The following is a 24,190-nucleotide window of genomic DNA, read 5'->3' on the forward strand; positions in this document are numbered from 1 at the left end:
CATTTTAGTTTTAAAAGGTCTCAACTGTGCTTCAGATAATCCTGCGTCCAATCTACTCAGGGTTTTAAGAGCCGCTAAAACCAAGAATGTTTGCACATGTGGGTCCAGACTTTCTGCTGAACTTGTCTTTCACCTATGAAGCGGAGGTTCTCCAGTCAGATGCGTTAACAGCTGAAAAGTCTCCGGAGCCTTCAAGTGAGGGTGGAGCAGCAGGAGGCTGGACATGACGTCTAAATTTCTTCTTATCACCAAAAGCTCTGGAATCTCCTCGTCTTTCCAAGTTGACGTCTTCGTCTTCGTGTACGGCTCCTCTTCTTCATCCTGAGATATTTGTGTTCTAGAAACCTCATCAACACGTCCACGATGTCCACAGACGTCTCTGTTCTCACATACTGCTAAAGTTTGGTGTAGTTTGGGTTTTTGACGGTATAACTGAATGCAGTTTCAAGTATATTTACCTTAAATATACAAGTATGAATAAGTGCAAAAGGCTCAAACATTACAAAGTCATGTGATAAATAAAACCTAAACTTTCTCGATCTTGATTTTCTTGTTGTATTCTCCAGGTGGGCAAGAACAACTTCAGGCTAATTTTGCAGCAACTGATTTGGAGGTTTTTGTTCTCACACACAGAACCTCCAGAGCATTTCAGCAGATTATCTGGAGTTCAGTTCATGAAGGCAGCTGAAAGTTGAAACAACAGAACGAGGGTCTCATTTCTCTCACTTGTTCCATTAAAAATGTGTTCAGTGACGTTGGTGCGTTATGTGTCCGTGAGGAGGAAATGTTGAATGTTGGGAAATGATCTCAGTGGCCCCTCGGCTCTCGTCTGCTCTGAAGTTCAGTTCACTTTTCTTTACACTCTTCACACTTTAAATCAGTAAAACTAACAGAGCTCTTCCAGCCGTATTTGCTCGCACTCATTCAGCTCGACACAAAACACGGTTCAATCACTTTCTTCCACAAGTGGAACTCACGTTTTGTTTCGACAAAATAAACTACCGGAGCTGTCTTTTCTTTCTTTCAGCCTCCTCGCAGCTTTTATTTCACGGCTGCCCCGACTCTCAATGAGAGTGTCAGGGCTGAAGAATGCCTCGCCCTCCTCCTCCTCCTGCTCCGCTCGCCGGGATTCAGCCACCGTCCAGCCGGCTGACAGCTTCCCCACCACATCGCCTGGCGACTGAAGGGACCACACACGCTCCATGTTCTCCATGCCGGGGTAATTCTTCTTCTTGGCTTTTGGGGAGGGTGAGACTATTCGCAGCCGCAGGTCTTTTCTCTCCGGCAGCTTTTTACCCTCGAGGACTTCCAAACAAATTTCAAGCGTGAGTGTAAAAGCTGTCGAGTGTTGTTAGACAATGACAATGTCCCCTTTTTGTCTTTCAGGTCGAAACTACCCGACACTCGTATCTGTGTGTGCGGAGGCCGCAGCTCAGTAAGTGTTCACATTGTTCACTCACCGTCCACAGGGAACAGTTTGTGACCTGTCAGGAAACCTAAGAACCAGACCTGTGTGTTTTACCAACTAAAGTGCAAATAATGCTCTATGCCTTTAGATAATATAACGTAATAAAACGAACGATGACTGATCCCATCACACGGTCGTTTTATTCAGGTCGTAGTCAGAACACACCTGTAAACTGTGACATCACTTCCTGTGTCAGACACATCAGCAGCTAAAAGTGTTTTCATCCGAGAACAAACCTGATTTCACTGAGTGAGCTGCATAAACAGAAAAATATTCAGAGAATTTAAACTAGGATCTCATTTTACGTTCGACTAGTTCAGTCCCTGTTGTGTGTGTGTGTGTGTGTGTGTGTGTGTGTAAGGTTGTGTTCTCTTGTCCTGTGTTGATACTTCAGAATTCTTCCTCGTCATTAGTGAGTCGTCACTTTTTGTTGTTTGTGGGCAGAGATTTTTATAAACAGTCTACGATGCAGAGTGAAGTGACAAAACTTTGTGTTCATCCTACCTGCTTCACCTGCAGTGAAATGATCTGTCTGTTTATTCAAGATTTATGACAATGGCCACTAACGATACTCAAAATGAACACTTCACTAGATATCAGATCTTAAACTGCTCATATTTCCACTCATCTTTATTTGTCTCAAACAATGAGATTCTTAAGGTAGAATTAAGACCCAGAAGAAAACTCAATATATGACATTTGTCTTGGCTCGATCTTGAATCTTGCTCCTTATTTCTCAGATGAGAATTTAGTAAACTAAAATTTGTGAACATGATTATTTTTCATGAGATAAAGAAAAGACTGCAGTTGTTTCCATACACAGTGTTGTTTCTCTCCTTTACATACTTTTCAGTTTCAGTCATCAGAGTCTGTGTTGAATTTGCTCGTGAACATCAGATTGTAACGAAACGATCCAAACGATTTCCCTAAATTTCCTTCACCCTGAATCACACCTGCTCGGAGACATTCTGGGGACGGACTGATTGATGGGACGGAGATCTTATTATGTTTTTTATTTATTCTCCTCCTTTTCGTACCAAACATGACAGACTGTGGGGAATATGACACCCAGACGCGCTCCGGTCGACGGCCGACTGACTGACGGAGGTGAAAATAAATGGGCTCGGCTGCTGCCTCACAATCATTCTTAAAAGTTAAACAGCCATAAAAGGCTGCGGGAACTCTGACCTTCACAGTCTAACCGAGCAGGAAAAGCCAATGATGTGTACAAGGCCCCGCTCGGCCTCGGCAGATTATGATAAAATATGTCTCGGCGTCACAAAAAGATAACTGTACGTCTCCCTGTGACAGATACGGACCCGCTATTTTAATAACAGCCCAATTTCTGTGGCACTAAAATGTTTTACTGTCGGCTATAAAGCATTCAGCGTGTGACACGGGGAAGCACGCGTCGCCTCCAAACGCGTGAAAGTAAGATGGACCATGTGGAGCTGCAGGATTTAAACCACACGATCCAGAGGTAAGTGCCATGACATCATAACATGTAAAGCTCCACCTCAGCCAGACACTTTTCACCAGGAATCATTTCTTTAAAGAAAATGTCGACGCCATGATCTCACAAAGATCCATCACCTGTAATTATCACACAATTGATTTGTAGAAAAGTTACCAAATCTTCTGCTGACCTGTACTGAAGCCAGCCACCAGGGGGCGATCCGAATGCTTTGGCTTCACTTTGTCGTGTAATGAACATCCATCTTTATTTATTCTTTGGCTGAAAGAGTTTAAAAACCTCTTGATGAAGATATTCAAATAAAAACATGTGTACTTTACACTCCTGCTCTTGATTTTGATGATGGGGAGTTTCTAGTGTCTCAGTGTCATAAGAAAAAAAGATGTTGTGAAATGTGAGTTGTCAAACCGACACAAAGCTTCACCATCACTCCACTTCCCTAACGTTGCTCCTGCAGCGCCCCCTGTCTGCCCGCTGTCACACTCTGAACATTTGTCTGGGTCTCGTGGGACGTCCCATCTCTGCTGCCGCCGACTCTGTTTTATTCACGTTACAGTCTCTTCCCTCTTTGTGCTCATTAAATATTTAATGGGGGGTTTAAGTGTTTTCTGGGATTAGGCTGCAGCCTCCAGGGAGAAGCTGCATTGTTTCTCTGCACGGCTGCAGGTTTACAGTCTGTCTGTTTAATCTGCAGTTTACATCTCACACTTCTGTTCACACATATATATATATATATATATTTATTTATACATATATATACACTTTTCTCATTTGGTTTCAGATTTATTATTTTACTTCAGTCCACTCATAGTAAAGGCAACACTGAGATACATAGTGAAAAGACCAACTGCACAATAAACACTATATAAATATAAACTTCATTGTATCTGCCAATCACTGCTCACCCGTTCATGAACTATTATTTTAGTGTTATCAGTAAGACCGGAAGCTGATTAGTTTCTGTTTCTAGTTTGACCAATCACATTTGAGCAGACGTTGGTTTCCCGTTAGACTTTGAATATGAACTTAATTTGTATAGCACTCATAAATAGACACAAAGGCTCCTTGAGGAGATTCTAGAGACACCTCTAGTCAGTTCTTGGGTTCTCTGGTTGGTTCGTGGGTTCTCTGGCGGGTTCTTGGGTTCTCTGGCTGGTTCTTGGGTTCTCTGGCTGGTTCTTGGGTTCTCTGGCTGGTTCTGTGGTTCTCTGGTTGGTTCTTAAATGCTGTAGATGTATCGATGTGCACTGTGAAAGAAAAGAGAGCAGAGTTGTAAATGTGGATAAAGTCACAGAAACTGCTGCCAGCGGTGAAATCTTGGCATCGCCTGTGATTGGTGGACGTGGTGGTGAAGTGATTTTCTCTCAGAGGTCTGAAGTGTTGCCATGGCCTCTGGGTTGGCAGGTTTTGGTGTTTGCATGTGTGGACTTGAACCCAGTTTAACAGAGCGGTTCACATGTGACTGGCAGTCCTGCTGTCTTTGTTGTGGCAGAACCCTAAAAACTGACACCCCGGGGCTCTCGGGGGCCGGGGGACGTTAGTATTGGGGGACTGTGGGGCCACGCCTTCCAGCCGCCATATGCTCGGGATACCAAGTCAAACACGGGACTCTTTTCTTGGCTCATTAAGATGTTGGACATTTGGCAGGAGACAGCGCTGTGTTGTCCTGACCTATTTTCCAGAGAGGAGTCTCAGCGACGTTTCACTTCCACACTGTGAATGAACAGAGCGACTGACGCTGACTCTGCATTATCCACCTCCACCACATCAGGGACCAATCACATACCGACGGACAACTGCTCCTCAGACGATCCGATTACCTGAAGGTTCTTATCACATCTGTGAACATTGATTAATGGTTTGTGGATTTAGTTTTTCACCGGATACACTGATGGTGACAAGTTAAAGAAAACAAACAACCAAACATAATAAAACAGAACAGTGTGAAGCTGTGATTCTCTCTGGACTCGACCAGAAACATTTCATCTGTCATCCGACTGCACGGAGATAAGATCAAAGTTATTGATTCTATGAAGGGAAACACAAAAAAAGCAGCGGTGCACTGGGAAACAAATAAAAACAGAATCCAAAATCAATTAAATAATTTATATTTATAGATAAAATAATATAAATGATAGATTTGAAAGAACTTCAATCTACCATATGCACAATGGATCAAATCATATTTTTGTTTTGGACTTAATAAATCTTGACAAAGTGTTTTGATTTCACTCTCTAGTAAATGTGACATATATTAATTTTCATTTATAACAGCCTCTCAGTCTGTGTTGACTTGTTTTTAATTTCCACGTCTTCCCTTGTCCCAACATTTCTTTAGAATCAATAAAAACATAAAGAAAAGAAGAAAAACCAACAGGAGTGAATTAAAGTGAGTCTATCTGTGGTATTATTATTATTATTATTATTATTATTAATAATAATACGTCCTCCTCCTCTTATTGTCCCGGCAGAGCAGCGTCTCCTTTTATTACCCTGCAGGGTCATTTACAACCCGTCCCATCTATTCATTGGTTGAGGAGATAATCCTGTGATAAATCCTGCGCCGTGCCCTTCACAGTTGTCATAGCAAGACCATAAACAGCATTTATAACAATCTGAAGTGGGGGGGGGGGGCTCCTCTGCTTAGCATGCAGAACAGATTAAGATGGGACGGGTCTGCCGAGAGCCGCCGCTCCATCCGTGACAGACAGACGGACTCATGGGAAATGTTCCATCGCCCACCCGTTTACTCTCAATGGGAAATGACGGCTCACTCAGGGGAGGGAGACGCAAGAAACGTCCTGATTTATCGAGAAAAACAAGTTCAGTGCTTTTGTCGAAGGATAAAAAATATAATGTTATATGATGCAAAAAATATTTAATTCATTTTCTTTAAAATCAAATAGACTTTATATTATATTTACATGTATTTATTATTTTACTGTCTCATACTTAATATTTTTGGAACCGCACTTCCCAGAATTATTAGACGAGAAGTAAACTCATGAACAGAAGCTCAATGACTGTGATCAGCTCCTGTGATCAGCTCCTGTGATCAGCTCCTTTGATCAGCTCCTTTGATCAGCTCCTGTGATCAGCTGATGCACAGATCATGTGATTGTCTTTAAATCACATGATCTAAAGAGAACAAACAATGACGTATTCAAATATCTGCTTTTATCATCATATATTAATTAAAAATGTATTGTGCAATAAGACGACTCAATCAATCAAATCAATCAAATTTATTTGTAGAATATTCAAAAGTCACAGTTTGCCTCTAAGGCAATTCGAAGATTCTTCTAATGATCATATTAACATATAACCACAAAATAATCTGTTTACTGTTTTTATAATTTCAGCCTCAAAAAAACTGACAAGTGGAGCCGTCGCAGTGTGACAGCATTTATCCAGCGGCGTCCAGGCTAAACACTGCCGGAGGACTCCTCACAGGTACACAATTAATCTTAATTAAAGCTGAGTGTGACAAACAACACCACAGAGACACCCCCACCCCCCACCCGCCTGCCTTCAGTCTGAATGAAAGCTGCAGCGTCATCATCATATTTAGATTCTTGCTTCTGTTTATGGTTCATAAAATAACATTTTAAGCTCTGTGAGTGGACGTTTCGTGCCAAAATGCACCCTGGGAGTCGAAAAATTAAGGTCGAGGTTTTGTTGCCACAGAGGATGGAACCGTGAGAGTTTTTCATTTTGTAATAAAAGACACGAGTTTTTATTTCTGCTCGTTTTGTTCTTGTTGAAAGACGACCCTGGTTTTAAACTCGTCTGATTGGTCACAAGTTTTCAGCGTCAGTTACCATGGTGATTTTACACTGAAAAGTCAGAGTTTAACCTGAAGTTCAAAGATGATGAACAAGATTAACAAACCATCAAAAACATGTTTCCTACATTTTCTTCCTCAGCGAATATCAAATAATATAAACGCCCCCAAATACTTTATAAATAAATTAACCCTGTTCAACTTTTAAATGTTAAAACAGCAGTTTGATTAAAATGCGTTTGATGGTTGAGTGATTGTGAATATGGAGAAAATTCCCTCTTTTGTTCCCACTCCTCACCCCGAGAGTCAATCCTCCCATTCAGCTGCGGCAGGTTGAAGAGAAGCTGAACTGTAGATCAGTTAAAAACACCAGAAGTTATTAACAACCAGAGTTTATCTCCAATAATCAGCAGGAAGCTTTAAAATATGAAGAATTCTGAACAGAGTTTGGTGGATTTGCTAAAGCAGCAGCTCTTCTGGTTCAGGAAGCAGAGCATCATGGGTAATATCAGTCGTGTTTCAGTTCTGTCGGTGACGAAACAGTCAAAGCTCCAGATTCGTTTTTTTCTCTACATAAACACCACATCATCGCTCGGACACGGGCAACAGAATGAAATACCAAGAGTGGCTGCAGGGGGCGCTGTTGCTCAGTAAAACTCACATAGTGTTGCTTTAAACCGCACTAATAATGTTTATTCTCCTTCGTCTCCGCTGACGTGATTCTCCGTCCTCCGTCCGTCCAGCAGTGACGCTGAATCCTCACTTGAATATTTGCGGAGGGTGTTTCCTGCTGACGACTCTGTAAAGAAAACAAAGGACAAAAAAGCAATTAAGAGCAGTAATAAAAGCCCAAGTACCATAACATGCTACATTAAATATCTGTTGAGCTCCATAAATTAACAGCAAGCAGCTTCTCAAGCAGTTTGTCTCCTGAGGTTGTTTACTGGAGGAACAAAGTTTGACTGTTGGGTTTGTATTGACCCGTACGGAGGACCACTGCTGCCAAACATATGTGCGGTTATCTTCATTCAGTCTTTGTTACGAATTCAAAGTTCACTATTGTGAGTCATTTTCTCTTAGTTCTACATTTACATGATAAACTCTTGACTGTATTTGTCGGTTTGTGTGTTTAGGAAATACATTTTTACAAGTACTCACATCCTGTACTCAATTAAAAGTACTGATACTACACTGTGAAAATACCGGTGGTTTTCCGTTGTGATCAAATCTGGACAAAACGGCTCACGTCACAGAAATGATCTCAGTTCTCCGCAGGTTTAAAAAAGTGTTCACGCACTTTATGTGTTTTATTTATTTGTGTGTTTCTCTTCCTGCTCGGCTCCTTCACATTACGAGTGTGATTTAAAAGTTTGTGTGGAGGAGTTGATGTGTTTGTTTTCGGGTCCCGGTGGAGGAGTGGCGAGGAGATGAAGGTGTGTGTGTGTGTGTGTGTGTTGGGGGGTGTTGTTTAGTTTTGTTTGTCGGGACTCCTCCTCCAGGGAGTGATGGAGGCAGCAGACTGTGGAGGGACGAACACAGGAGCTTTAAATCTGAATTATCTTCATTGTTCCAGGAGCTCACACACACACACACACACACACACACACACACTTAAGTAACTTGAGATGAAATGTACTTAGTTCTGCTCCATCTCTGGACTCGACTACCGGCACAAGTACAGTTTGAGGTACTTGTACTAAACTGCTTTAAGTATTTTCTGCACAGGGAGTTCAGGTGATGGGTGGAGCAGCAGGCAGAGGCAGGATGTGACGTATTCATTCCAAGGTCACGTTAGAGCGTCAGCTCTTATCAACAAAAACTCTCTTGTCTTCTTCGTCTGTGTCTTCTTCGTGTGTCGCTCCACTTTTTCACTGAGGGACATGTATTTTTGATTTTTGGATTTCTGCGTCCGTCCTGTATTAGAAGCGTCATCAACACAACAACTTACTGGCGGTGAATCCTGCGGAGGATCTCCTCCTGTGTTCTCATGTCCACTCGTTCAGACTCTCTGCAGTGTTTTTACGAGGGAAGCTGTCCGGAGATGTTCTCTGGAGCCTCTGACTCGGACATTTGCGTTCACACATTAATACACAAACTAAAGAACGTTTGAGGATGATTCCGAGTTCAGTCTGAAAGCAGCTGAACGGGGCCAATTTGCATTAAGAGCAGTTTTACTGTGGAAACTTTGAAAAAAAATGATGTTGATGCTATTAAAACTCTAAGAAAAGACACGGAGATAAAGAGATGTAAAATCCTGCATGTTCCCTTTGAGATAAAAGAGATGGACCCACAGATTAAAAAATATAAATGAATCATATTTAATAAAACTCAGTGTGACAGTGAATCTAATAACTGAAGCTGAAGTGTCCTCATGATGAAATCAGTTATTTCTCTCACGGAGGTTAAATAAAACTATAAACAGACTCGTTAAAGTAACTGAATAGTTTTAATTATCAAAGCAGTCGGGGCTCATTCACATTAATAACCACAAGAAAATCCCTTAATTAATAGAAGCTACATAAAGAAATCCCTTACAAACGTTTCGATATTCCGCCTTAACTCCGCCGCTGCTTAATAAAGAATTCATCTGGATTTAATGAAGAAATTAAGGACATTTAGCGCATTAAAGGAGCCGTGTTTTGGTTCATTCAGGGGCCATGTGGGCGATGAAGAGAGTCCCGTCAGAATAAGAGCACAGATCTGGAGGAAGTCAAGGAAAGAGCAGCACATTAGAGAGGAAACGCTGAGAGTCGAGTGTGAACTCACTTTGTCTCTGAGCTCCAAAACAGCAGCCAGCATGGTGCCAATTAGCACGGAGCACGCCAACATACGCCCCCCCGCAGCTTCTGATTAAAGTGCATATTGATGGTATAAATTACGTCCTGCTACAACAGATAGGCGAGCATCTATATGTAAATGTTTAATTAACCCGTGGCTGAATCGCCGCACCGGTCCAGAGTGGAGGTTATTAATCTGATGATGGCGGCCATAACGCCGGGCCAGCGCCGCCACAATGAGCCGTCTGGACGCGGGGGCAGATTCATCAGAGACGCCGCCTCGTTTCCTAAAGTGCTGTTTGTTCTCAGTGATGAAGTCAACAGCACGCCGCGCCGCTCGGTCTGAAACAGACGTTTACCTGCTCGCTCCCTGCAGAGGTCACGGGACGAAGCTGAGAGGTCGCGATGTGTTCAATAACACAGGAAACCAATGAACAAAGGTTAAGATCTTCCTCTAATATTTATAAGTTGGCGTGACGTCGGAGATTTTATTTATTTCCTGCAGCAACAGTTTAGACTGAACGACGGGAGAGAGGAGACTGAAGCTGTTTTCAGACATGAACTCTGGAAAACCTCCTCACATGTGAGGCAGCAGCAGAGTTTGGTCTTCTTCTACATGTATGACTCTTTTTATACTGTTCCAGTGACATGTACGTCACGTGTTTAGAAACATCATCAACACGCCCACTCGCTTTACTGGACACTGAAATAAGTCGCATCTCTGAATCGTAACATATTGATCCACAGACTCGCTGAACAGTTTATGACATGAATCTGTTTTTAGTCGTTTCACTTTTATCCATCTCTTTATCCATCTCTCTCTCTCTATCTATCCGTCCATCCATCCATCCATCATCCATCCATCCATCCCCTGCATTCCTCCTGACAGTGAAACATTTTCCTTGTAAACACGTGTTTTAAATATTTGTCATATCGTCGTCGTTAAAGAACAAATACTCTGTTGACACTTGAGTCACAGAAGAAGCTTCATGAATATTTCATGTGCAGAGAAAGACGTCGAGTAGTTTTCAGCCTGCGGAAAACCGAAAAACAACAGAGCTCCGTTAGTTGATTAGAGGAGACGAAGTGAGAGACAACAGAGCAAATAAAGCAGCGACTGAAGCGAGTCGACGTGTGGAGGTTAAAAGATTCTTTCAGGAAACAGCTGCTGATCCCACATGTCCGTCTGTGTGGACATGGCACGTGGACATGCGTCTCACAAACCGTTCATCTGGTCGACTCCACACTTCTCTATTGTTAGTGCTCATTAGAAGTGCAGTGATTTTCATGTGCTGCCTTCACTATTATAAAATATACCAGAGGTCTGTATCAGTCAGTGGGGGGGGGCAGTGTGTCTTCAGTCTGTGGACCCAGTCCAACATGTCTTCTTCTAGGTCCTCAGATAAACAACTGGGTCAAAATCACCACTTGATCATTTCATTATTTTGACTTCACCATATCGTTTTTTTTTTTATTTCTCTCCACCTTCTGCTGTGTTGTTCAGGTGCTTTATTGGAATCAACCCTGAGGGAGACGATGGCCGGTCGGGGGCAGGACCTCCTGAAGGCTCAGCCACCAGGGGGCAGTCAAGGTGAACTGGCTTCGCTTTCAGGAGCCGTCGTGTCGTCCATTTTCACAGTCAACGGTGAGTCAGCAAAAAGATTAAAAAACACCCGATATTAGTTTGTACTTCGTTCTGCCAACGACTCGGCTATGATCTGAATTTCAGGTTTACTTGAGAGGATTCAAAGTTTTGCGGCTCATTAGTTCAAAACAAACAACTTGTCACTAATTGTGTAAAAAGGTGAAAAACAGCCTCATATTTCAGTTCATACAACAAATAACGTGAACGTGAGCTGAGCTGAGGCCTCAATGTTTTTACTGTTCAGTTATTAAGAAGTGATTCAATCTGCTGCTGTGACTCTGGATGAACGCACGGAGACGAACCCGCCGTGGCGTCTGCTTCCTGTGAGCTGCTGTGGATGTTTCCTGTCTCATCTGGGGCGTCAGAGTCTCAGACGGAGAAACTCATTATTCCTCCGTGTGTGATCAGAAACACAGATCACATGTGGAAAAACCCTCTTTCCTGTCCTGGCTCTGCCTCCGTCAGCGTCGCACAGGAGAGGAAACGTCGCCGTCCTCCCTCCCTCCCTCTCTCTGCAGGAAAGTGACAGCCCACCTAATTGGGATTAATCAACTGGCAGCTCCAGTTGAGTGGCGGCGTCGCGATCTGAAGAGAAATGGCATTGACCCAAAGAGAGAAGGTGTACACCGCCCTGGGGCTGCCGCTTGTACCGATTCATCTTCCTCAGCATAACATTATTATTCCCAACTCCACCACAGAAGAAGAAGGAGCCTCTTTAGGAGAGCTGGGTCAAGAACAAAAAGCCAGAGACGGAGAAAAGAAACTCAACTAATCAAAAAAGAAAGAAAAGAGCAGAACTTGACAGTTTTTTTTTTTTTCTTCCACCGAACAAAAAAGAGAAAGCACCAGCAGGAGCAGCTACATTATTCTTTTTTATTCTCTCTCCTTCCTCTCGCAGCGTGGCTTTGAATTACAGAGGGAACGTTTCTGCTGAGAGTCAGAAGCTGGAGAGGAAAAAAATCAAAAATTCATCTGAGAGACTTTCAGAGAGAGAGAGAGAGACATAGAGAGAATCAGAGGGAGAGAGGGAGAGAGGAGGGTTTTGTGCTGGAACCAACATTTGCAGAAAGTTCCAGCTCCTTAAGCAATTATTAGCGGTGATAGTTTGACATGTTCAAGAGTTGTCAACAACTGGCTTTAAACAAAAGAACAAAGCAGAAATAAACACGGCCCGCGGTGGAATTAACTTGAGGGACGTGCAGGTCCATGAATTAAACATGTGCTGCTGCCTCTTCTTCTTCTGTTGCAGCCGAGCGTTCGTGTTACCGGGAGGCTCCGACGCTCACACTGCGTTGATGTGGAAAACACAGGAACACTGTAAAAAAAAATCTCACAGCAATTTAGTCAAATCAGATCGTCCTCTTATCTCTGACGGGTCAAAGGCCCCGCCCTCATCTGTAGGAGCCAAAAACGGACGTCATGTGGTCGTTTGTGTCGGAAGGTGCTTTGGGATTGATTTGGCAGACAGCTTATAAAACCCAACTTTGATGGACACAATGTAAAAAGTTTTGTCCCGCGTTCATGAAACCACGAGGTCCGACTGTCTGCGTGGACGGTAACAACATCACGGACCATAGAGCAAGCACGCTGTAGCTAGCAGGAGTGCGACTGCAAATGACGCTGCAAACAAAGAGTTAGAGATGTTTTTATTAGAACAGGACAAATTAGAACAAGGCGAGACGCCACAGTTTAGATAATTAATGATTATAAACTTCTTCGTCTTCTTCATCTTCTTCGTGTACGGCTCCTCTTCTTCATTCTGAGAGATTTGTATTTTTATAGTTTCACTGAATTCTCCTTCGAGTCACAGCTCTTTATTTTCTCTTTTCTCTGACTCTCCTCTCGTTTTCTCTGCACACGATGAAGAGTTTAGGTCATTTGTTCTTTTTCTAATCGCCTCCTGAAAGACAGTTGTTGCATCGTCGAAGTTTCTGTCGCGCTTTGATTAGATGAAGGAGAATTTTCACTTTTTCTTCGTTGTGTCTCTGAAATTAAACTCGACAGTAAATTGGACACTGAGTTGATTTAATGTGAATCTAATAACGCTGAACAGAAATGATTGTCATTTTTTACAGTGCAGATCAGTGTGCAGCTTCTTGCATCATTTCCATCGACATGTAATGAAACGACCCTCGGGGGGGTCGTTCATTCACTCTGTTGTTTTCAGTCCTGTGTTTTATTCTGACTCCATTTAACAGAACGTCTTCACGCCGTCTCTGCTGCTACGCTAATTAGCAAAGTGCTTCAGTTTTATCTCTTTAATCTCTCGTAGTTCCTGGAAATGAAAACGCTGCTTCCTCTGGGTTTTTTTTTTTTTCTTTCATGCAGTTCACATGTAAATAGCAGCTGAAAAAAACTCAGCTTTTGAATATTATTATTATTATTTTGACTTTAAAAAAGGAAAGTTTCTGAAGTAACGAAGGTTAAAGAACAAGATGAATCATTTTTCTTTTGAAGCTGTGGTTCTGAACCAGGAAAGAAATGATCCGACAGTCTGTGGTGCAGAGTGAAGTTAAAAAACTTTGTGTTCATCCTACCTGGTTTATCTGCACGGAAGATTTTAAAGTCAATGTTTTTCGACATTAATGTTTGTCTCTCTGAAAAACTGAAATTGTCATTTTCCAGACATTTTCCTCGGACTGAAGGAAAAGTTCTGGAAAATATCTGGAGCGAATTTTGTTCTCACATACAGAACCTGCAGAACATGTCAGGAACACGTCAGGAACACGTCAGGAACACGTCAGGAACACGTCAGAGTGCTCAGTAGTCAGGGTCTGTTAAAGTGGGGCTCTTCGTTCCACTGAGACTTTAAAAAACATTACAAACTTCAAATATCAAATATCTGAACAAAGAAAACTCAACATGATTCCATCAGAAGTTTGTTGTTGTCGTGGAAACAGCAGCTTCACGCGGTTAAAGGTTTGATTCTCTGACTCACTCGTTCATTCTGTGACTTTATTACTGAAACATCATCATGATGGAGAATCCTGCCGAGTGCCGCTTTAATCCCGCCAGGTCGTCTCCAGCAGCGCTCTGAGGAGGGTGGGGTTAATTCAGGCGACGCCGACGCCGAGCGGAACAATTCGAGATCGCTGCTGTCTCAGCGTACAGGAATATTATTAACAGGAAGTGGTTGAGCGGGTGGCGTCTCTTCCTGATTTAATCCCACAGACCGGAATCAGAGAGGAGTTATTATCTGCCGCCGTGGACGTTCTCCGCTTCTCTGCTCGCCAACCTTCGCTCTTCATAATCCATGACGCTGTGATCAGACTCTGTTGATTGATTCAAACGTGTTGGATCATGGAAGCAGGAGGTAGATTTACAGTAATGGAGTCTCAGACCTCGTTCGCTGAGCAGACGGATGATGGGAGCGTCGGCGGGCCGTACATCGAGGCCCGGCGCTCCATCAGTCCTGACGCCGTGAGATAATATTTGAAGTGCGATGGATGTTCACGTTCCCTCCCCGCGCTTCCTCTTTTTTCTTACCCAGAGTGCCTCTGTGCCGATCTGCTGCTTGTTTTCCTCCTCAGGTGAAGTCGTGTTGTCGTTGGTGATGTGACATTAATGAGCTTCCTCTCGCTGTGTTTTCTGTTACGCTCTGTGGAGCCCAGATCTTCAAAATAAAATAAAGGCCACGAGGAATCAGCCAAACTTCACTCTCTCCAAAACATGAAATTCAGCACAGATTCATAAAGATTTATACGTTTATAGAGAAAACAGATCAAAATGATTTTACTACATTTTGATATAAGACATTTTAATCATTTTCTCTGCATCATGTTGATTTTTAACTGTAATAAAACTAAGTAAATAAATAAAATCAGTGGTTTTAACATATGCAGTAAAAGGAATGTCCTGTAATTTAAGATGTACAAACTTTCACTGAAGAGTATTATTATATTATACATAATATATATTATATTATATATAAAATATATTATATTAAAGTCATAGAATAATGTGCTAATGAGTGATGTGTCCTGATTGGTCAGAACATGAACACGTTGACGGGCCGTTACTGCTCTTGTCTAAGATTTTTGCTTTGAAGCATCTTAACATGAGAAAATTCTTTATTAACAAACAATTAAAACACATTTTCCAGAACCAGAGCATCTGTTCTTGACTCTTACAGTTTTTTTTAATTTGAACAGGAAATTGTAATAAGCTGCATTAAAACACGTCACAATCAGAAACTGTGGATCAACTAAAACATTTTCCCAACCAGAATTCTCCGTGGCTCAATTTTTCTCATCATTTCCTCGGGAGGAAAAATGAAAACTCCTCTTTGTAACTGTCGGGATGTAAATTAATATTTGTGGATCCTGAGATGAACCAGAGCTGGAGGAGGCAGGTATCGCCGCCGCCGCCGCTCAGACTCACTTCTCTCATTTATCAGGAGCTAATTCACCCCAGTACAAACCTGCACCGCCTGAAAAACAGCCATAATTTTGTCCGTCCTTATGTATTTATCAAGATGAATAATCAAGATGAAAAAGCCCCCCCTCCTCCTCCCTCGCTCCTCGGCGCTGGGAGCGGAGGATCCTTCACCGACGATCGCTCCGCCACATCAATATTCAGACGATCAGCGGCCCATGAGTAAACAGAAAGAAGCGCTGGCCTCGGCATATTTAAAACGCAGCCATTTTAGCGCGGCGCCTATTAACTGATCTCCCCGTTATTTATTTCCTTTCCTTGTTATTAACGCCGGACGTGATATTATTCTAATTATATCAGGCCCAATCAGCAGTATTGCCTGTCTCTGGCTCATTTCCATTAGCTTTGTCTTTCACACTGTGATACTAATTCAATGAGACATCAAACATTTAAATGGAGCCGAGATGCAGAGGTCAGGAGTTTTTCTTTTTTCCTCTCTGCTCTCGGTTATTGCTTCGCTGTAATTGTGTTTGTCCCCCTGCCGGATGACTAATTGTGCCGCGCCGCCCGTCCCATCAGATGAGCTGCACACTAATATGTTAGTTTGCTCTCTAATGCTAATATGTGTTTTGTTGTGGACGAGGCTCCGCTGGACACGCAAACACAAAACCTTAGAGGACAGAGTGAACAGAGAGAGGAGGACGAGAGGACAATAAGAGAGGGGGGACAATACGGACACCAAAAGCTGATGGAGAGGAGGAGGACACGATGAAGAGTCCAAGACGTAACTGATGAACAGAATCAGAGGACGTGATAAGAGGGACGGCACTGTAAGACGTCAGAGAGGACAGAACAACAAGATGGGAGGGATTAAAAGACAGAAATAACAGAAGCAACAAGAGAAGATGATCAGAAGGAACGAGACAATATGACGCAGGGACAGTGAGCGAGGTGGACATGAGATGTCTCAGCTCCGCGAAAATGGAAAAACGATAGGGAGAACTTTACGAGAGGACATGTTGGACAACAAGTTAATTTTTTATTTGTCCGAAGAAGCCACTGTATATAAAGGTGATCGGTGTAAAGTCTCAGACTAATCGAGAATGTATTTGTATTTATATTTTAGTATTTGAAGTATTTCAGGCTGTTTTTTTATGTTAGTTGTGTACGTACTCGTATTTCTATCTATGTGAGGACCAGGTACAGACGCAGTGAGGACACATAGTCTGGTCCTCACTGCGTCAGTTTGAGGGTTCAGGTTAGAATCAGGTTTAGGTTTGTGTCGGTCGGATGAGCAGCTTTATGAGTGTCCTCACTGAGATAGAGTTGTGTGTGTGTGTGTGTGTGTGTGTGTGTGTGTGTGTGTGTGTGTGTGTGTGTGTGTGTGTGTTGAGGTGGGGGAGGAGTCTTGATAATAGTATTTAATTTATCACGTAAAGTGGTGAGCGACCTCTGGGCGTCCCAGTCCCTCCATCACCTCCTCAGCTGCTCCTTTTAATTGTCGGAGCCGAGAGAGTAAAATGAAAATAAACTGGCCTCATAATGAATGGAGGCCATTACTGTGTTAAAGCGCACACACACACACACACAGACACACACTCACACACTCAAGGTTTCCTATGAAAGGTCCGAGGGAAGAGTTCGAAACCATGGACCGTCCATCGTTCAGTCACAACAAAGAGAAGCACTGAGGTCAGAGGTCACTGATCCAGGCGACTGTATACAGAGATGATCAGTGACAGGGTGATGGAAGCAGTTGACCAATCACAGCACAGTGGACCAGCTGGCCAACCAGAGCAGACTGGAGGGGGGGGGGGGGGGTCTTAAAGAGACAGGAGCTAAAGAGTTTGAGACAGAGGCTGAAAAGAGGAGCAGCAGCGATGGACAGTCTGAGGACAGTCTGAGGACAGTCTGAGGACAGTCTGAGGACAGTCTGGGGTTTTCTCAACATTGAAGCATGAAAACAGTTTCCAGTCATAACACTTATTGAAATGATCCACCTGAATATTTATTTAAGTTCAGTAACACAGTTACTGCAGTAATCAGATTACTTCCATGTGACCACACAGTGACTCTTCACCTGAGCAGGACGGTGTCGCTCTGAGGTTCAGCTCCGGAGCAGCAGAGACAGATTTGTGGACGAGCGTCTTCACACAGGACAGTATAATGAAAAGCCTCAGAGTCGCTCTGCTAAAGAGTTCATTACGCCCCGTCATCAATCCTTCCTCTTTCTGAAGCATTACATTCATCAGGAAAATTAAAAAAGTGTCATGTCTGCGGTGATTTGTATTCTTCCATCAAAAACACACACCGTCGAGCCGCTGCAATTTGCATATTCTCAGGATGTAATAATAAGTCACTGAGGCCGAGCTCAGCCCGAGAGACTCAGCAGGAGGAGAGACGAAGAGACGGATGAAACCATGGAGACAAGATCTCACACACACACACACACACACACACACACACACACACACACACAGAAAAGCTGTTTTCAGAAATATAAACAACCTATGTAAATATATAAATATATACTAAAGATGTAGAAAGAAATAGAAAAACACTTTCAGGACTTCATAGTTTTTAAAGTGAAAAGGTTCATTATGTAGAATTTAGTGACATCTAGTGGTGAAGTGTCGTGTTGCAGCTGAACACCCCTCAACCCCCCTTTCAAACATGAAAGAGAACCTGCGGTAGCTTCAGTCGTCATAGAAACGCTTTAGTTAGTCCAGTTGGGGCTACTGTAAAAAAACATGGCTGCCTCCGTAAAGAGGACCCGCTCCTGTTTTCAGACGTGAACTCAAATCTGCACACGTTCCTGGAATGTTCTGTATTTAACAACACGAATCTCCAAGTCGGTCGCTCCGGACGATTCCCTTCAGCCTCCTGATAACATGTCTCGAAAGTTTCAGAGCGAGCGGACGTGCCTCTGAGGTTTCTAACACGTGACGGACGTGAAACTGGAAGAAAACAAATCTCTCAGAATGAAGAAGAGGAGCCGTACACGTAGAAGACGAAGACGTCAACTTGGAAAGACGAGGAGGTTCCAGATGTTTTGGTGATGAGGGCCGACGCCGGTGAGGAAGAGCTGTAAACAACAACACTGATCTTTCCACAGCGGAGTTTAGACGCCAGCTGAAACTTAAACCTGGTAGTTCAGTGGGGCCTTTAACACTCTGAAGGTCGGATTGAATAATTACTGAAGACTCGGTGTCTCGTCACACTAGAGGACCAGAGTCTTTATTCGTTTCCAGCCTACGTCCTTTTTTTAATCTGCGTACATACATGTTCTTTGGCTGATGAGCTCTGCGCCTGCAAACAACATCAGATGGTGAACGACGAGCGCTTGACTGGAGCGCTGGAGTCAGTGTGCCCGTGTAGTTTGTTTTGAAGTGCTGAGCAGTAGCCGAAGGCGGGCGTGGCGAGATTCTCCGCTTCCCTTCGTTCGCTTTAATTTTAATGATGCTCTTCCTCAAGCTTAAGTAAAGTCTTCCACAGTGGGCGCTGGAGCCAGGGAGGGTTTACAACTCCTTTGAAATCAGATGCAAGTATATATTTAATTTTGCTGCTGGATGGCTGCAGGCGCACGCAGACTCAGATTAATTGGCACAGCGTTATGTGCCCTTATAATGTTACGGCTCCTTCATTATCTGCAGAGTGAGATGTGCCTGGAATGAAAGTTTGCTGCTCAGTGAGCTCTTCCGCTCCACTCACCTGAAAGTTTCTTGACTTTCTGCTACTCGTCAGCAGTAGTGCACGCCGCTCGGCGGGAGCGACGACTCCTTCAGTAAACTTCCAGCAGATTGCTTTCACTCTAGAATGTAAATAAGTTGGTGTGAAATAAATCATGTGTACAAGTATATCTCGTAAATGCATCGAGGGAGATTTGCCGCACGTCGTCACGTAGGCTTTTGGCCTCGTAATCAAACTCTGCTCGCTTTGCTCCCAAATATGTTCAATAAAAGATTCCACAAAGGCGACATATGTTTGGCTGTTTGCTTCTCCTGCTTCATCTTTTCACCTTCATGGGGAGAAAAGTACACTTTACAAAGGTTTGTCATTTTCCGGCATCACTCAGTGACATCTCTGGGACGCGATCAGCCGGATCCTGTTTCAGCTGCACCAGCAGGGGCGACGCAGGGCGGAAGGAGATGAAATATTTATGCTAATTGTTGCAAAACTTCCCACAAAAGACGACAAGAGGTGCGTGACGAGGAGCTGTCAGGCGGCGCTGTCATTATGACGAGCCTGAAACCCACGGAGGAGCAGGAATCAAAGGCCCGCACACACAGCGCTCGGGTCCCGGACGGGGCGCGCAGGAGGTCGGAGCCCCTTTAAAAATATTTCTAATGAAGGGCTGGCATCAGGAGCACGTCAGGGTGAATTAGCAGACGGCGCGTGTCACGGCGCTGATTCAAGCCTGCGGGCGAACTCTGCTTCTACCTGACTCCTCAATCTCTTTCAGCGTCTGTCACAGTCTCAGTCAAGAAGCCGAGGCCTCACATGAAAGTCAGGATGCAGGCCTGATACACTTTGCATATTCAGGAGCAGGAGAAGAAGAAGAAGAAGAAGAAGAAGAAGGAGGAGAAGAAATGGGGAGATTAAACATGTGCAACTCAGTAGGCGGGCATAAATAAAAATTTTAAAGTTCCATATCCCGGCTTCATTTGCATTTGTCTTTGCAGAGACGGAGTCACAGAACCAGAGAAACGTTCGTCTTTGTTTTGACTCAAACACTTTTTCTTCATGTGTGTAATGATGATTCAATATGGATCCTGTTTGTTGTGAAATCTGCCTGAGTCAATTTTTAGTTTCCTGAAAAACTGTGTGTGTGTGTGGGGGGGGGGGGGCCTGTAGCCAGGGGAAACGTGTCGTCACGGGGCTCGATCCTCGGGCGCCGCTTTGATCAAAGGCCCGATAAAGAAACCCCCTTTAGGGTGAAGAGAGAAAGACGCTTGATCTCTGAGCTTAATTAGCGTCTCGCTTCATAATTGTTCATTTTACAGATCGGGGGGGGGGGGGTGGCGGCCGGCTGTTCTCATCAGAATTCATGACTTGAAGCCGTGATTTGAGCTGAAAAGCCACTAAATGGTCTCAGTGAAATCTGTTGTGGTGAATTAAACATGAACGATTTGTTGTCGTCGTCTTATCTTCTGGGTTTTAGAGGAATTGCTTCGTCCTGAAAATCAGCAGCCGTGAGACGAGATCTTCATCTGTTCTGTGAAGAGAACAGTGCATCTGTTTGGGCACAGCTGACGGTGACAGAAGGATCCTTCGCTGCCGCTCTGTGACGTCGTCCAAACCAGTGACAAGAGACAGAAGAGAAGAGTCTGATTCCCTGGCAGAGACGAGACCTTTGGTCCTCTCACTCCGCTGAGACCCAGCGACCTGCTCTGCATCGTTTCTGTTCGTCGTCATTAAAACTGAACCTGAGGGCGGACGGAGAGCGCGAGGAGCCCAGGGGGCAGGAGGGGGGGTGGTTCTCCAGAGGGGGCTGCTGGGTAATGTTTCAGTCTTAGCAATGATCTCTGATGATTTACTGGAACAACAAACAGAAGACAGATCTTGTGTTTATTAGTTTAGCCCACATCCTATCTGCTAACATGGAGGAGGTGGGGTTTACCACAATACTGCAGCCAGCCACATGGGGGAGTTCCAGGTGATTTTCTCCTCCATCATTATTCGTTGTCTATGGTTCAAAACCACGACCTCCGTCTGAACCTGGACTTGACTTCATCATGAGTCTTTGTTCACGTGTGAACTCAGAACGTCTCGGGGGTTAATTAACCAGCGGCGTGATCACACACGACAGCACAAAAATCGAAAAGGTCAAAGGTCGCCCATTGTCGGTAAATACACTTTTTTCACGTGAGGCTCAGAAGATGATTTTAAACTCAGGTCTCTCTGCTGCTGTTTCACACATCCTGTTTCTTCTCATGTGGGGTTTTTTGTCCCAAAGGCAACGGTCAGAGGACGGATGGCGGCGGCAGTAATTATCTTTGTGCGTGTGCAGCTCGGCAACGCAGGAGAGGCTGACATTTGGTTCATGGTGAAGTGGCTGTCGTGGTGATTTCTGCTTCATCTGAGGGCCGTGTGTGTCTGTGTGTGTGTGTGGGGGGGGGGGTTGCCTGGCGATGGGATTATGGGAGCGTGACAGTTGAAGATTAGCTCAGCTTTAAACAAATAACACTCGCACAGGTCGGAAGATCAACAGAAGAAGAAGAGCTGCTGACTTCATCATCCTTTTCTCTCCGTCTAATCTCACAGCTACGATAAAACATTTGTTTTGACCATGTGACCCGGGAGGAGGAATCGTAGAAAGAAGACGCAGAACCAACAAAGCAAAAATTATTTAATCTGTGATTCTAAGTGAAATTTTGTGCCAAATTTGAAAAGATTCTCTCATGGTTTTCTTAATCATCATGTTCACAAATGGCTTCTAGAGGTCACCATGACCTTTGACTACAAAATTGAAATCGGTTCATTAAATTGAACATTCGAATCAAATGTGAGGAAATTCCTTCAAGACGTACTTGAGATATCTTGTTTATAAGAATAGATAAAATAAAATAATCCTGTGTAAATCCCACTGTGGGAAAATCTTCTGTGACAGCAGCAAGAGAACAATAAGAATGAGGTAATAATAAGTCAGCATGCAATATAAACCAAAGGCTGAACATAATACCTCTGGCCACTAGGTGTCACCAGCTCACGGACATAAAAACGCATCCTTTCTATAATTCTCTATAAATTAGCAGACGTATATTTTCAAGTGTCAATAAAGTTTGAAAGTGAAAGTTACTGTGTAGAACAAACTTTAGTTTCTGTGAACATCAGCGTGTTATCTCACAGCTGCAGGTCGGACTCTGGTCCTCAGTGTCGTCTTACAGGTCACACCTTCTCTCTGAAAACAGCCTGACGCTCGTCTGCACCTCCTTCCTTCGCTCAGTCACGTGGAGTTTGTCCTTTAGACAGGGTGCAGCAGCTCAGAGGCCACGCCTATCCTCTGCACTCGGCTCAGCTTAATGCCAACTTTAAACTTTTCATTTTCACTCCTGATCAAAGTTTGGGGACTTCAGTTCTGAGCCTGAACTCACTGAAACTGTCCACATCCAAAGACTGAGCGATGGACTGTGGAGGGACGATGGAGGTGGCGGCGCTCGGTCGACCTTTCTGCCTCGGGATGTTTTACGACTGCCGCAGAGACTTACTCGTACCTGGTGAGGACTCGTGTTTGCATCAGAGCCAAATATTCAGTATTTAAAGTGTGTGTTTGGTGTATTTGTCTTCTTGTTTCGCTGTGTTGGGACGTTTCCGTGCTTCGACCTTTGACCTGTGAGTGTGTAGTCTCAGCCAATGACTCAACACCAAACGTAGCAGACCCGATCTCTGAGTCACTGACATGTTAAGAGCTGCAGGTCTGCGTGACGAAGGGCAGGGCTTGACACACAAACACACACACAGTGTCTGCATGACTTTAGAGGACATTACATTAAACCTAACCTTAAGCTAAACCTAAGATTTACTTTACCCTAACCTGAACCTAAACTACACCTACACTTAACCTTAAAACATGTCTTCTCCTTAGAATTTAATGATTTACGTTATGAGGACTTGATTTTTGTCTTCATAACGTGACTGTGTAAAAAAGGTTGAGGTCCCCACAACATGAGTAATACCTGGACTACACACACACACACACAAACACACACACACACACGGCTGCATTCAAACAAACTCCAGTAGCTTTGTTTTTATTTCTCTGATTCATTCTCTAGCTCTCTTGACCATCTCTCTCTCTCTCACACATGTTGAGGCAGTTTACTTTACATCAGGTACCAACAGTTGGTACCGACATTAAAATACAGTAAAATATCCGACAAGGTGAAATCATTAGAGAAGAGGAGGAACATTTTCTTAAAGCATCAGAAAGGAACCTTAAAAAACAGAAAGGTTCGACTCTGAACATTCAACCAGAAAATATCAACTTTAAAACTATTTTACTGAATGTGCTCAGTGTCTTCACCTTTAACTCAACGTCTGCAGCAGAACAAGTTTAACAGGAAGCAGTTGACCCTGATCAGCCGCATAGTTCACTGTGAGTCATTGGTAGGGATTCACAAACAATAACAGATCCTACTCAGAGGCGGACTTAACCATTAGGCAAAGGTCGGCATCTACCAGGGGCAAAGAACCTAATAAACTTATAGTTAAGATATTTTTCGTAAATTAATCATTTCTTTCTAAAATTCCATAAGCTAAAACAGCATCAGAAGGCCCATAATTCAAAAGTAACTAGTGTCTCTGCGACCCGCCCCTTTACAATGGACTATTACATGAGCGTGTCCATCGATTAATAACTAAACACAGGATCATCATCATCTGAATAAAAAACCGGAACAAATGAACGTTAACTATCCTAATATATATAATAATATAACAAAACTAACACGGCGGACGAGGCCTGACCCAAAGTTGAGAATCTGAGCAAACCGTACAGAGACAAAGAGAACCGTTAACATCATTAACACATTATCCGGTGGTTAAATTTCCGCACTGTAGCATCTGTACTTTGTACCACCATTAGTACTTATCAGGTTCCACAGCACATCAGTGCTCTCAAAACCATTTTCATCTTTATCAACTGTAACTTTCACCGTCGGGTTGATCT

At 43.5% G+C, this 24,190-nt stretch overlaps 1 protein-coding gene across 4 annotated transcripts in view; it reads left to right on the forward strand.

The window, feature by feature from the left end:
- Positions 1-24,190, forward strand: part of LOC109641292 (forkhead box protein B1-like) — a 49,041-nt gene that overhangs the window by 19,359 nt on the left and 5,492 nt on the right. The window contains exons 3-5 of one of the 4 annotated variants that reach the window (XM_069530236.1): positions 1,028-1,219; positions 1,387-1,435; positions 11,008-11,148. In XM_069530236.1, coding sequence (XP_069386337.1) covers positions 11,040-11,148 — 109 coding nt within the window. In that variant the 5' untranslated portion in view covers positions 1,028-1,219; positions 1,387-1,435; positions 11,008-11,039. Of the gene's footprint in view, positions 1-1,027; positions 1,220-1,386; positions 1,436-6,304; positions 6,396-11,007; positions 11,149-21,918; positions 22,740-24,190 lie in introns of those variants that run through there. The other 3 variants (XM_069530253.1, XM_069530246.1, XM_020105697.2) reach the window with 3 other exon arrangements.

This window comes from Paralichthys olivaceus, chromosome 1, assembly GCF_024713975.1.
Source record: "Paralichthys olivaceus isolate ysfri-2021 chromosome 1, ASM2471397v2, whole genome shotgun sequence".
Lineage (NCBI taxonomy): Eukaryota > Metazoa > Chordata > Actinopteri > Pleuronectiformes > Paralichthyidae > Paralichthys > Paralichthys olivaceus.